At 40.5% G+C, this 13,189-nt stretch overlaps 1 protein-coding gene across 6 annotated transcripts in view; it reads right to left on the reverse strand.

Moving 5' to 3' along the window:
• Positions 1-13,189, reverse strand: part of Rap1gds1 (Rap1 GTPase-GDP dissociation stimulator 1) — a 144,843-nt gene that overhangs the window by 69,630 nt on the left and 62,024 nt on the right. For all 6 annotated transcript variants that reach the window (XM_039102470.2, XM_039102469.2, XM_063281978.1 and 3 more), the window contains 2 exon segments: positions 7,327-7,449; positions 1,978-2,103 (listed from right to left, as the gene is read on the reverse strand). In XM_039102470.2, the coding sequence (XP_038958398.1) occupies positions 1,978-2,103; positions 7,327-7,449 (249 nt within the window).

A 13,189-nucleotide genomic window follows, 5' to 3' on the forward strand; every position in this document is an offset into this window, starting at 1 on the left:
GGCTTAGCAGTTTTAATGCCCTTAGCTCCATTTTCTTTAACTGAGGCTAAGAAGTGAAAATCTGGCTTAAGTCACCGTTTACTTGTCAGTTTAACTGTAATTTCCACTGAAGGATGAAGTAGCTATAAATGTTTCTACATAAATAAAATATATTAATGTTACAGCCCCGACTGTACCAATAAAACTTTATATTGCATATCTCATAAGGCAAAGGGGGCAAACACTGTACATACTGTCACAGTGACCTTCAGTTTCATCAAATTATATCCGTATCATCTTGACATTTGCCACCCAGAATTCAAGGTTCTTTAAAATACACAGGGAATAAACTGTGTTTGCCCATGAAAACCACACAGGACCAGAGGAGAGTGCAGTGCTCTCTCTTCTATTCTGCCATTACCAAGCGAGACTCCAGGACAAGAGTCTCATAAGAGGAAATGATTCCCACGTTAGGAGGAAAAAAATTTCAAGAGAACTAAAGCTGACTAATATGTAAAGACTTTGACAGCTTTAAATTCTCCAGTAAACACGAGGGCAAGAACGAAACCATAATTTATAACACTTTGAAAGTGCATGCAACCATTCTGTAACTGCTACTGTGCAGGGGTTAGGTGTATGTGCTAATAAAAATAATTCGTTTTTATAGGAATGAATCATTTGAGCTGAGATCACGATCTATGATGCTTAATAAAAACCACTCACACACACACACACACACACACACACACACACACACACACACACATGCATACAGTCACGCAATGCAAAATTATAAACATGAAGAGCTCTCATTCTGTAAATAAAGCTAATGCCTTAAGACGCAGAGCAGAGCATGTGTAACTTTACAAGCATCACCAGGGACAGGAAAACAGAGGCCACACTTTACATTAAGATGCCCTGGACATCGCTACACACAGGAAAGAGAGGAGAGTGAGGAAAAGGAGCCTACCTTTACCTACACACCAATTACAGCCAATAACTACAGTTTCTTCTGCTGTTTTTGTTTTCACTATAAATATGTGCATGGTTCACAGGTACAAATCACATTTTAAAACACCATGTTAGGCCCCAAACCCAAATATTTAGTATTCACAGAAAAATACAACTCACTCAAGGTATGGAGGAGGACGTAAAAATTATCCTGGTTGTACAAATACTGGTTTTGTAGGTGGTTTAAACTTGAATGGTTAAGTGTGTGGTTTCTGGCTCAAAAATAAAAATCTAGAGGAAAGAAGGTATGTCTAATGAATCTGAAAACACTCAAAGTCTGCTGTTTGTTGGCTGAGCTCTTCTTATACAGCCCAGCCTGGCCTTGCACTCGTGATCCTCCTGCCTCTGCCTCTGGAGTGCTGGGATTAGCAGTGTGTGTCATCAGGTCGAGCGTTACGCTCACTCGGCAGTTTTAGTGTCTGTGAGAAGAGAAGTAGCAACTGCGGGTTTGTTTGCACTTAATCCCCCGCAGGTTCTTGCTTGTCCTGTGCAGCACGGCGTTCGCTCCCAGGGGTGTGGTAAGGATGGCAATGATGTAATGGAGCCAATGTGAATGCAGTGGGCCGATCTAGCTTTTGAGGAGATGATGGAGTTCAGGAATGGTTTTACTGAATGGCGATTGGTTAAAAAACTTCGCTTGGACAGACTCAGAAACTAGAAACTCTCCATAAGCATGTTCGTTTAGATAGCACTTCGGTTAAGACTTAATTTAAACGATCTGCGGATGGAGTTTTGTTAAACTTAAAGGTCTCGAGAGGTTTAGCAATTTGCTTAGCGAGTATCTCTTGTAAAGAATGGGGATTCACTCCCTGTAGCTACTGAGTTGAGAACAGGATAGCCCGAGTCTCCATCAGTTCTGCTGAGTAAGCAAAGCTACAGCTAACTGGCCTCTCTGGGAAAGTCAGTCCTTGACACCAGAGTGAAACTAATTCCAAAATCCTAAGTCTTAAAGAGCGGTAAGAGTATTACCAAGATCTTGATACTTACGGCTATCATAGCATATGTTTCCTAATGCCCTGCCAGTTTGAAGCAGCACTTCCTGGTCTTTGCTATTTAACAGCTGTACCAGTGGTGAAATCAATCCGGCATCTACACATGGGATTCGCATAAATTCTGAAAAGAAGAGAGGTGTTTAATTAGAACTCGAAATATACGTTCATCTCTCCTAATAAACACATATTTTAAAAGTTTAAAAGGCTTACTATTTGAAAGCACATTTCTGTTCAGGCTTCTTGCCTACAACCCTGTTAAATACCTGATGGAATCAATAGGCACACATAAACTAGTAGGATCTCATTATCTGCTGTCTGTAAATGCCGTCATAAACCAATAGTGTTTTAAGTTTCATTCTGACGAAGCTAGCACTGTCTACAGAGTACGACTGGCACTCTTTAGAGTGAGTGACGGTGGCAGTGTGTTACTTCAGGGTGTGATAATTAAAGGATAAGCTATAAACTAAGGCACCAAGGGCTCCAATTTATCACTACATGGTCTCGAAAAGCTCAAAGTTAAGAAGAAAAATTAAAGGTTCCAATGAATCCTTTTAATAGTAGTTTTTTGATTGTTAAGGCCTAGATGAATCTTGAATTCCTCACCCTTACTGACATCCAGTTTATGGGTCACTCAAGTCTGCTCTTGCTAGGTCCACGAGTTTACAGGTGGTCTAGCCACCAAATATTATGCTTCTTGTCATTCATATTTGCTTTCCCCGGTCTTTGAGTTTACTATTCCCTGCTTCTGACTCTTGGTGATGCTATCATAGAAAGGATTAGAAAGAAACTCCGTCCTTTTAGTTCCTCACCCCAAAAATCCCAAATAAGAAAGGGCAGTTGTTTAGACCTCTCCCAAAGCCAGTGTTAGAATTAGAATTAGCCTTCACACTTGTCATCAGCATGTTCTACTGAAGAAACAGCTCAGGGTAGAATTTATCTTACTAAAAACCACTAACTTTTCACGCCCACTTTGAAGAGGGTGCAGGCCTCAGTCTGTTTTTGTTCCGTGTAGCCCATGTATATCCTCAAAAGCAATCTTTCTCTTTTTCCTTCATCTAAAAATTCTCAACGTGCAACATATCTGCTATCAGCTGAGCAGTAACTCCTGAACGAAGTTTCTCTATAGACAGCTGTGAGTGACGGAGGTAGCCAGCCGCTAGCCTTAAGAATTTCATCCCTACAGTATCTTATCATTCTTTATATTACTGGAACCTTACTACAGTTTAAACCCCCATGGTTAAAAGTACTTTCTACTAAACCTCTAAGTTTATCACGGGCAGTTTTAATAACGCAGAATGCCCTATGATACGGTGTGGAAAGGGAATTACGTCATATGTGCTCATGAACAGAGGAGACAACACCATCAATCTGCTGATGGGCTTCCTGTGACATTAACACTTATTTCTGAGATATCTATACACTTCAACTGTTAAATTAAATAACAGATTAATTTCTTTCTTCAGTTGGATTACAATACTTAAGGTAATTTTACTGATTACTCTTTAAATAAGAAATCTAGAAATGGTATCATTTGGGTTTTTATTTCAAAAACGGTACCTTGTTCTTACATCATGATTTTGTTAACTGCCTTCAAAGAATGCAAACATCAAAGAATTATGACTTTTTTCTTTGCTCTCATATTCTGATTATCTGATACCAATTTCTCAAAACTTGAACTCTATAATCGATATAGGTATTTGTAAAATGATAGAAAGCAAACTACAGAAAAAGTATAGAATATTCTGATCATCTTTATGAGGAAGCATGGAGCAAGGACAGAGCTGGTAACGATGCCAGTATTCAGTTACTATATAGGCAACTTGCTTTTTTGGAGAAAGTAAGCTAGAACTCCTTTCTGAATGGGGATGAGTACACACTCCCTAGCTAATCTAAAACAAGCGACTGTCCGTCCCTCCTTACTTACTCCCCCCCCCCTCTCTCGTGTGTGTGTGTGTGTGTGTGTGTGTGTGTGTGTGCATTCATGCTCTCTCACACATGTGCAAACCCCAGAACTTACCAAGAATGCATACAATACTGGGTATGTTACACTGGAGAAGCTTCAGAATGGCTCTGATGGGCATCTACAAAGGTTCAAAGGTGTTCCTAGCACACACACAGCTAGGTCAACACCACAGGAACCTGTACCAGGCCGTGCCGGGCTGGATTCTAAAACACACCCAGCCTGTACAGCACTTAAAGAGCCTACGCTGAAAATCTGCTAAGCAAAGCAATGGTGGTGAAATAGAGGTCAGACTCTCTTGTCAACTTGAACTCCAAAGTATGGAGACTAGGAGGACCTCACAGTAGGGAAAAAAATAGAAAAAGGACAGTGCGACTGAGCAGAAACCAGTACACATGTGTACATGTGTACATGTGTATGCATGTCTACAAACATAATTAATTAATCAATTAATTTATTGTATTATGTGTAGACCGATTCAGAGGCATTGTTGTAGTTCAATGTTAATAAAATTTAAAAACAAAGTGGATTCCCACACCTTTTTGAATCTTTGATTTGGTAAAACAACTCCTAATTTCTTATTTATTTTTTTTATTTCTTCTTTGTCAGACTTACTTCAACTACCTATTTATTCAGTGTTACTATAAAGTACAGGCTGGGATGAAAAACAAAAGACATTTTTCTTTGTAGACACACGGATTCCTAAGTTTACATATACACTTATCCAATACTTGCAAACAAGATTGATGTGTACCTTCTTCACTTTCAAATACTTGAAAGAACCAAGCACTAATCCTAGGGTGCAAGCCAAGTACACGGAGTGCTAGAGTGTGCCTTAATGCACGGAGTTCTAAATGGCTCTACATCAACCCTCCTCTATCAACTCCTAGCTTGATACAGTTTTCTTTTGATATAAGGCATAAATAAGAATGAATGGCTTGATGGTGAGTGGAGAGCTTCTGCTTTTGGTAAATGCCTTCTTTATTGTTTCCATCGGTAAAGACAATACTGATGGCTGTTGTTGCAGTCATGGGTTAAGGTTCTAACACTTTATGTGTCAAGGTAAACTTTACTAAACAACATGGTACATTTTCCCCTCTGTTTCAAGATGCTGCTAGAAAAACGTATTTCACATTAAAATAAACAGCTACCTGATAGGGAACGAAAGAGAGTTAAAACACATTAAATCACAACACTGAATGAGAAATCCCCACGTTTCTGGTGGGGCCTTCTCTAAACCCCTCTGATGATTAATGGTCTGGACTTTCTGGTAGAACCTTTGACACAGGAAGTAAAAGCACAATGACTCATGCTGCTGATTTTGTTCTGGACCAAGATTTGATTCTTAACCTCGCACTTACCAGAAATCACTTAGAAGATTTGTTAAGACGAACCTCAACAAGAATTTACAACAATGTGTATAACACAGAACACAATGTAATAAGTACATCGTAATGGCGAATCTTGAGAATTACTCATTATGGTGTTATGGACACCAAGCAATACTGGTTTTTATTACTTATTGCAAGTGTGTACACATTCATACGTGCATGGGACAAGAGTGTATGTGCGTCTGAACAGAGGCCTAAGCTGTTTATTTCCTGACGTGTGGTCTCTTGTAGAACCTGGACTTCACTGATTGTGGCTAGTCTGGCTAGCCAGCGTGCTTTGGTAATCCCCTCTCTGCCTCTGGGATGCTGGGACTGCAGGCAACCAACATATGAGCCCAGTTTTCACGTAGGTTCTGGGACCCTGACCTCTGCTTCTTACTGGTGCAGCATGTGTATACTAAGCATTCTGTGCCCTCCAAAGCACCTCTAGACAAAACCTCGGCTAGCAGAACTGTCGTGAGTAACTGAATGTATGCTATAATAAACAAGAGGACTTCCGGTAAAAATAAATCTTGCCTTCTGATTCTCTGAAATCTATACTGTGACTCTGAGGAGGTTAAACAAAAACTCAACTCAAAGGCCAAGCTGCTTTGTAGTAAAGAGGTTAGTTTAAGACGAGGGATTGGGAAGCCTATTTTGAACCAGGTCACTGTCTTAGATAACGACAGGTAAGTCATAGAGCCAGTTTTCAGTGAACAATCAAATCTGATAGGATTTACCAATACAGAAGCTCGCTGACACTTGAAAGGGATTTGATGAGCTTTAAATAAGGAAAGTGTTTATGCCAATTTCACTTTCAGTGATTTACATAAATGTACATTGTCTTAGCAGCCCAAACAATTCTTTGCAAAACCAATTAGCATGGTAATTACTCGAATGAAATCAGAAATGTTTAAATTGCTCTGTGAGAACTACTGATCTATGAAACATATTAGAACAAAAGGCATAATACAAAATTCTGTGGAAGTAAGACATACTAAGTGTTGTTATAATTCCTGTTTCCTCCTTATGCTTAAAGGTTGCTTTACTTATTCAGTGTTTCCTAAAACTGATTGTGCTGGTTTATATAAGCTTGGCCCAGGGAGCGGTACTATTTGGAGGTGTGGCCTTGTCGGTGTGGGTGTGTCGCTGTGGGCTTAAGACCCTCACCCTAGCTGCCTGGAAACCAGTCTTCTCTCAGAGGCCTGCAGATGAAGATGTAGACCTCTCAATTCCTCCTGCACCAGGCCTGCCTGGATGCTGCCATGTTCCTGCCTTGATGATAATGGACTGGATCTCTGAACCTGTAAGCCAGCCCCAATTGAATGTTGTCCTTATAAGAGTTGCCTTGGTCATGGTGTCTGTCCACAGCAGTGAAACCCTAACTAAGACACTGGTCAAATAAAAGTCATGTGAAAAATGATTTGCTTAATTCTTCCAAGGAATCGGTCAGTGGATATAAGTAATACAGTGGGATGAATTTCGTATTATATAATTTATGGTAGCACTGCTTTTCCAAAGTGTTGAGATTAAATTTCAGTAAGGGAGTTAAGGCACAGTTGTTTTCTATGAGAGCAAGTGTGAAAAGGGAACACACACCAACAACACTGCTGCTATCAGGGACGGTGAAGTAGGGGAAACAGGCAAGAGCCTCTACACGCATCACAACACAACACGAACCAACACACGCAGAAACACAGGCTCCCCTGTGACGAGAGGAGGGACGGATGATGAGCTAAAAAGAATAAAAATAAATAATAATCTTAGACCTAAACTAAAAACGGCAAAGAACAGCAGAGGTGAATAGCAGTTTCCCCTGACTATACTCTGAATAAGAGGGACTATATGAAGAAAACAGCTGAACTGGAGTCATCTAAAATAGTAACAGAGTCAAAGAAAAAAGTAGGAAAATGTCTAATCTGGGAAATCAAAACATAAATTAACGAAACATACTGACAAGTAAGGTGTAAAACTGAAGATGTTCCGAGCAGAAAACTCTTGATGAAAACCTCACCATTTTTGGCTACTTCGGCTATGATGTTGGCTACTTTGGCTGTGCAGGAGGCCTGTGGCGTCAACAGGTTTGCAAACAACTGAAGAATTCCACTTCCTTGTATTTTTTCACTTGTTTCTGCATCTGAAAGAAAGAAAAAACGGCTTCCGTGAAATTCTGTAGGCAAATGTGAACTATTTAAACGACAATGAATGAGTCAAGAACTTTCCCCACCCACAATTAACGCTCACTCACGTACACTGGAGCTTTCATACAAACTACCTTCGCCTGTATGCGCTGCCTTTGCCTCCAGATTTAATCTTCACAGTACATACACAATAGAACTATTTCGTTTATCTCTGGTCACACTGCAGAGAGAGTTTTCTCAAGCCGTCGGCCATGAGATAACTACTTACTTTTATTGTTAGCTTCAGTGGTGTCGATTCGGGGCAGGAAGTTTTTCTTATATCCTTTCTGAATTCTTAGAGCTATAACACTATAATTTTATGTGTTTTTTTTTTATGGTTTCTTATAATGGTATAGTGACTTGCAAATAGCAAGTATAATGAATAAATCCTCATAAAATCTTTACATAATGAATGATGGCTAAGATTACATGCTTCCATATGATGACCACGTCTGGATATGACTCGTTAGATCACTATTAACATAAATAAACAGGAAATGAACTCCATTATATCTGAAACTCTGCTTGGCAAAACAGAAATTCGAGAGTTCCCAGCTGCTTCCCTTAAAGAGTCTTAATAAACTGGAGCTTCTTCGGGTACCTACTATTGAAAGAGTAACCTGTTGCATCAAAGGCAACAGGGTATCTAGACGGAGATAAAAAAGGAAAAGCGAAACATTGCTACTTGATTATAGGAGAAGTGTGTTTAATGAGAAAATTAAAGGGCTCATTAAAATCTTCAATTAAAACTTGATTGCATAACACACTGACATGTCGTGGATCTTTGAACACACAAGGAACAGAGAATACTGCGAATTTCGTAAGAGACAGGTGGCATGAATAATGAAGTAGGGAAATCATTCTCATTGAAGTAATTCGAGATCAGACGCAAGCGTGTATTTCTTTACAGTTAATGCTGAATGTTACGAGTTGTTCTGTCTTCAAGACACTTTTATATTTACTTTTTTCTGTGTGTGCATGCTCTTTCATTAGTACAGGATGTTTGTGGAGGTCAGAGGGGAATTTAAGGAAGTCAGTTCTCTTTCCCCCATGAGTTCCAGAGATCAAGCCTGGGTTATCAGGCTTGGTGGCAAGAACCTTTACCCACTAGCCACGTTGCCAGACCCTAAATAATGTTTTTCAAACTGTAGTTTCCAATCTGTGAGTAAGTTGTTGAGAGAGAAATAAGAAGTATCACTTACAATAACAAAATGTACACATAAAGGTAAAATTTATTTTTTTATGCTTTGGGTTAAATTATGACACACACACACACACACACACACACACACACACACATATACACACACACACACACACACACACACACACGGTTTTGCTTTTGCTATACCAGAAACCAAGCCCATAACTTTTCATATTACTGAGCTACACTTCGAGTTCCCATAAAATATATTTTTAATCATAGGTCAAAAAAAATTAGAAACTGCTGTTTTATGTGTTCTTTAATTACCCAGGAATATGAGTTAAAAGGATCATAACTCTTCCAGTGTATATTTTCATTATGCATCTTTGGCAAAAATTTTAAGGTACCACCAAGAAATTTGACACCTAAAACATGTACGTACACACACACACACACACACACACACACACACACACACACACACCCTTCCAAGAAGCTAGCATGGGGCGGAGTCATTTCACCAGGATACAATGCTTTGTTTTCCGGCCACTGCCCCACAAGATCTACAGTTGTAAACAAGAGGTCCATACTGCCCCAGGGGTCTAACCCACCATCTGTTCACGATGGGTTGACAGCAGGAACCGGGTTTCCCACAGCATCCAGACTGGATGTGAGGCTTAGGCACATGCCCATGAAGGTGAGCATTAACTGCACATGATCCTAGCACGGTTCATTTTAAATGTAAGTTAAAGATTATCGAGTGTCACATCTGAACATCAGGAGCAGGAGTAACACGTACAACAAAACACTGTGAGCCTTTCACTGTGACAACCTCCCACACCCACAAACATGGATTTTTTTTTATAAAGGTTTAAAATTTAAGTACTCTAGTGATAATTTTCTTTTGCCATAAAAATATAACAAACAAAATAGGCTATGTCACAAAAATGCCAGTGTCTAGTAATAGTTGTTTCTTCAGACAGGGTCTCTCTAAATAGTTCTGGCTGTCCTGAAACTCATTGTGTAGACCAGGCTGGCTTTGAACTTAGAGAGATCTACTTGCCTCTTCCTCCAAAGAGCTGGAATATAAGCCACGTGCCACCACACCCAACTAAACAAAGTTTAAGTGAACCTCGATATCTCTTCCTCCTCAAAATGTACACTACCCATATGTTCTCAGTCTCTGTGAGCACCCTTGAAAATGGTTTTGAGAGGGCATTAAGAAATAGTTTAGATGACATTCCCTTCATGAAAACCTTTCCCAATGGGTCTTAAATAAAAGGGCAGAAAGAAAGGTGTGTGCATAATCATAAGAAAGAGAACAGTGCTCCAAGTACATCATGGACTCGTATACAAACCTTCTTATTTAACCAAGCACTACACAGAACATACATACAATTGGAAACAGCATAGAGAATAGAACAAAACCCCACTTATGCAACAATACCACTAGAAACAGGGTCTCCTGAGTGATTAATCCGTGAGACTCATCCTTTAAAATTACAGCAGATGATCCTGATAGGCTTATTATGATTTCCATTCTATGGGCAACTTAAGCCACACTTGAAAATCATCCCCAGAAAAAGCAGGGGAACGTGCTAGCTTTGTCTCTTTAAAATCATGGCTAACTAGGTCATAAGGTAACTGCTAACATTGGAAGCTGTCCAGTTGACTAATGGAAGGCGGGTATGCAGAAGTAGACAACACAAGGAACTTCATTAATAGTAGGGGATCAGGTTTTCTCCAAGGTGAAAGTAATTACTGAAGAAGACAGGAAAAGTGGGTTTCCTCACTCTAGTCTTAAAGATTTTGGATATGAGAGTGAAACCTGGGGGAAACAGGAAGTAAGCAAAGCTACAGGAAGCTGCCATCTGCAGAGCTCTCCAGAGTCCTTAACTTAGCAATACTCAGAGTGAACCTAACGAGATTATACTCTGCATCCCAAGTCGGTAAGGTCTTAGCAAGGGATCTAAAAATGAGTAATTGAGGAAACACATTGAAGGAAGGAGTATTCCACGCTATCATTATAAGCCAATGACGAGATGCTATTTACTCCAGTCTCCAGGGGAAATAAAAAAAAAAAAAATAAAGAGACACGAAGAAAACGTTTTTAGAAGGCAAATCCCTGACCACCGACATCACTGTCATTTCCAGGAAAGTTAAAGCAGAGATAAGCGTTTCTATCCCCTCCAGAGGCAAGCAAGAATGCTGGGTAAGGGGCGAGCGCCGGTTCCTCGGCCATGGTATGATTTAGGAGGGGACAGAGGCAAGCCGGGCCAGGAATGGGGTGGGTGGGGGACAGCGGCAGTGTTGTGTAGAAGGGTGGGGACAGACACACAGGACACTGGTGGCTGGCTCACTTAGGGAGGAGAGCCAGGAGGAAGGGGGCCTGCTATGCTCATGGGTACCTCCAACATCATCCATGTTAGTCACTAAGGTGTGCAGCCTGGGGCGCCCTGGAGCTTGGGCTGTTGAGTGACCTGCGTGGCAAGTAGGTGCCACAGCCTACTTGTCTCAGGTTAAGGGACTTTACCACTGTGGTATCCAGTTGGCGGAACCTCAGGTGTCGTTGTGGTTTCACAGGGACGCTTTCATGTGGCTCTGGCAGCTCCAGTTTCTTATTAGGGCGGACACGGCTGGGCCAAGAACAAAGCATATGCAGATTTCTACAGAATTTGATTCCCCAAAAGATTCTGAAGACACTAGAAAGACTGGGAAAGTAGAGTGGCTTCCAAATCTGAAGAATTTCTTGGGATTAAGTTCCACAGAAGTTTGTCATTGACCCTTGTTTCTGAACTATGAACTGTGAATGTGGGTTAAAGTAATTTTCCTCAATAAACCAACAATTAGGAATTAGGGAAGCTGGGTATTCACAGATAGAAGAATGAGTATCATTCTCCAGGAAACCCAACTCCAACTGGAACAAAAACTTTAATGAGAGACCTAAAGCCGTGGGCGTAAAAGGAGGGAAAACATTTCAATATATTGGCCTAGGCAAGCGCTTTCTCAATAGGCCGCTGGTCCCGCAGAGAATAATGCCAACAACCAGTGATTGGGACCTCATGAAATTAAAAAGCTTTTGTAGAGAAAAGAAGATCCGCTGAAATTAACAGCCTAAGGCACAAGAGAAAACCTTTGCTAGCTACGCATTAGACATCCAGTTAATTATCTAAACTATTCAAAGAACCCACAGAGCACTAATCTAAAACTGGAACAATCAAATCAACACAGGGACTGAACCAAACAATAGTTCTCAAAAGATGAAAAAACTTCCTGGTTGCTGCAGCCGCAGAGAGCCCTTGGGCAGCACCCCACAAGCAAACTTGAGCCTCGGGACCACAGGTAAGACCAACTTGTCTGCTGCAAGAAAGCTGCCTGGTGAACTCAAGACACAGGCCCACAGGAACAGCTGAAGACCTGTAGAGAGGAAAAACTACATGCCCGAAAGCAGAACACTCTGTCCCCATAACTGACTGAAAGAGAGGAAAACAGGTCTACAGCACTCCTGACACACAGGCTTATAGGACAGTCTAGCCACTGTCAGAAATAGCAGAACAAAGTAACACTAGAGATAATCTGATGGCGAGAGGCAAGCGCAGGAACCCAAGCAACAGAAACCAAGACTACATGGCACCATCGGAGCCCAATTCTCCCACCAAAACAAACATGGAATATCCAAACACACCAGAAAAGCAAGATCTAGTTTCAAAATCATATTTGATCATGATGCTGGAGGACTTCAAGAAAGACATGAACACACTTAGGGAAACACAGGAAAACATTAATAAACAAGTAGAAGCCTGCAGAGAGGAATCACAAAAATCCCTGAAAGAATTCCAGGAAAACACAATCAAACAGTTGAAGGAATTAAAAATGGAAATAGAAGCAATCAAGAAAGAACACATGGAAACAACCCTGGATATAGAAAACCAAAAGAAGAGACAAGGAGCTGTAGATACAAGCCTCACCAACAGAATTCAAGAGATGGAAGAGAGAATCTCAGGAGCAGAAGATTCCATAGAAATCATTGACTCAACTGTCAAAGATAATGTAAAGCGGAAAAAGCTACTGGTCCAAAACATACAGGAAATCCAGGACTCAATGAGAAGATCAAACCTAAGGATAATAGGTATAGAAGACAGTGAAGACTCCCAGCTCAAAGGACCAGTAAATATCTTCAACAAAATCATAGAAGAAAACTTCCCTAACCTAAAAAAAGAGATACCCATAGGCATACAAGATGCCTACAGAACTCCAAATAGATTGGACCAGAAAAGAAACACCTCCCGTCACATAATAGTCAAAACACCAAATGCACAAAATAAAGAAAGAATATTAAAAGCAGTAAGGGAAAAAGGTCAAGTAACATATAAAGGCAGACCTATCAGAATCACACCAGACGTCTCGCCAGAAACTATGAAGGCCAGAAGATCCTGGACAGATGTCATACAGACCCTAAGAGAACACAAATGCCAGCCCAGGTTACTGTATCCTGCAAAACTCTCAATTAACATAGATGGAGAAACCAAGATATTCTATGACAAAACCAAATT

This window comes from Rattus norvegicus, chromosome 2, assembly GCF_036323735.1.
Source record: "Rattus norvegicus strain BN/NHsdMcwi chromosome 2, GRCr8, whole genome shotgun sequence".
In the NCBI taxonomy this organism is placed as follows: Eukaryota; Metazoa; Chordata; class Mammalia; order Rodentia; family Muridae; genus Rattus; species Rattus norvegicus.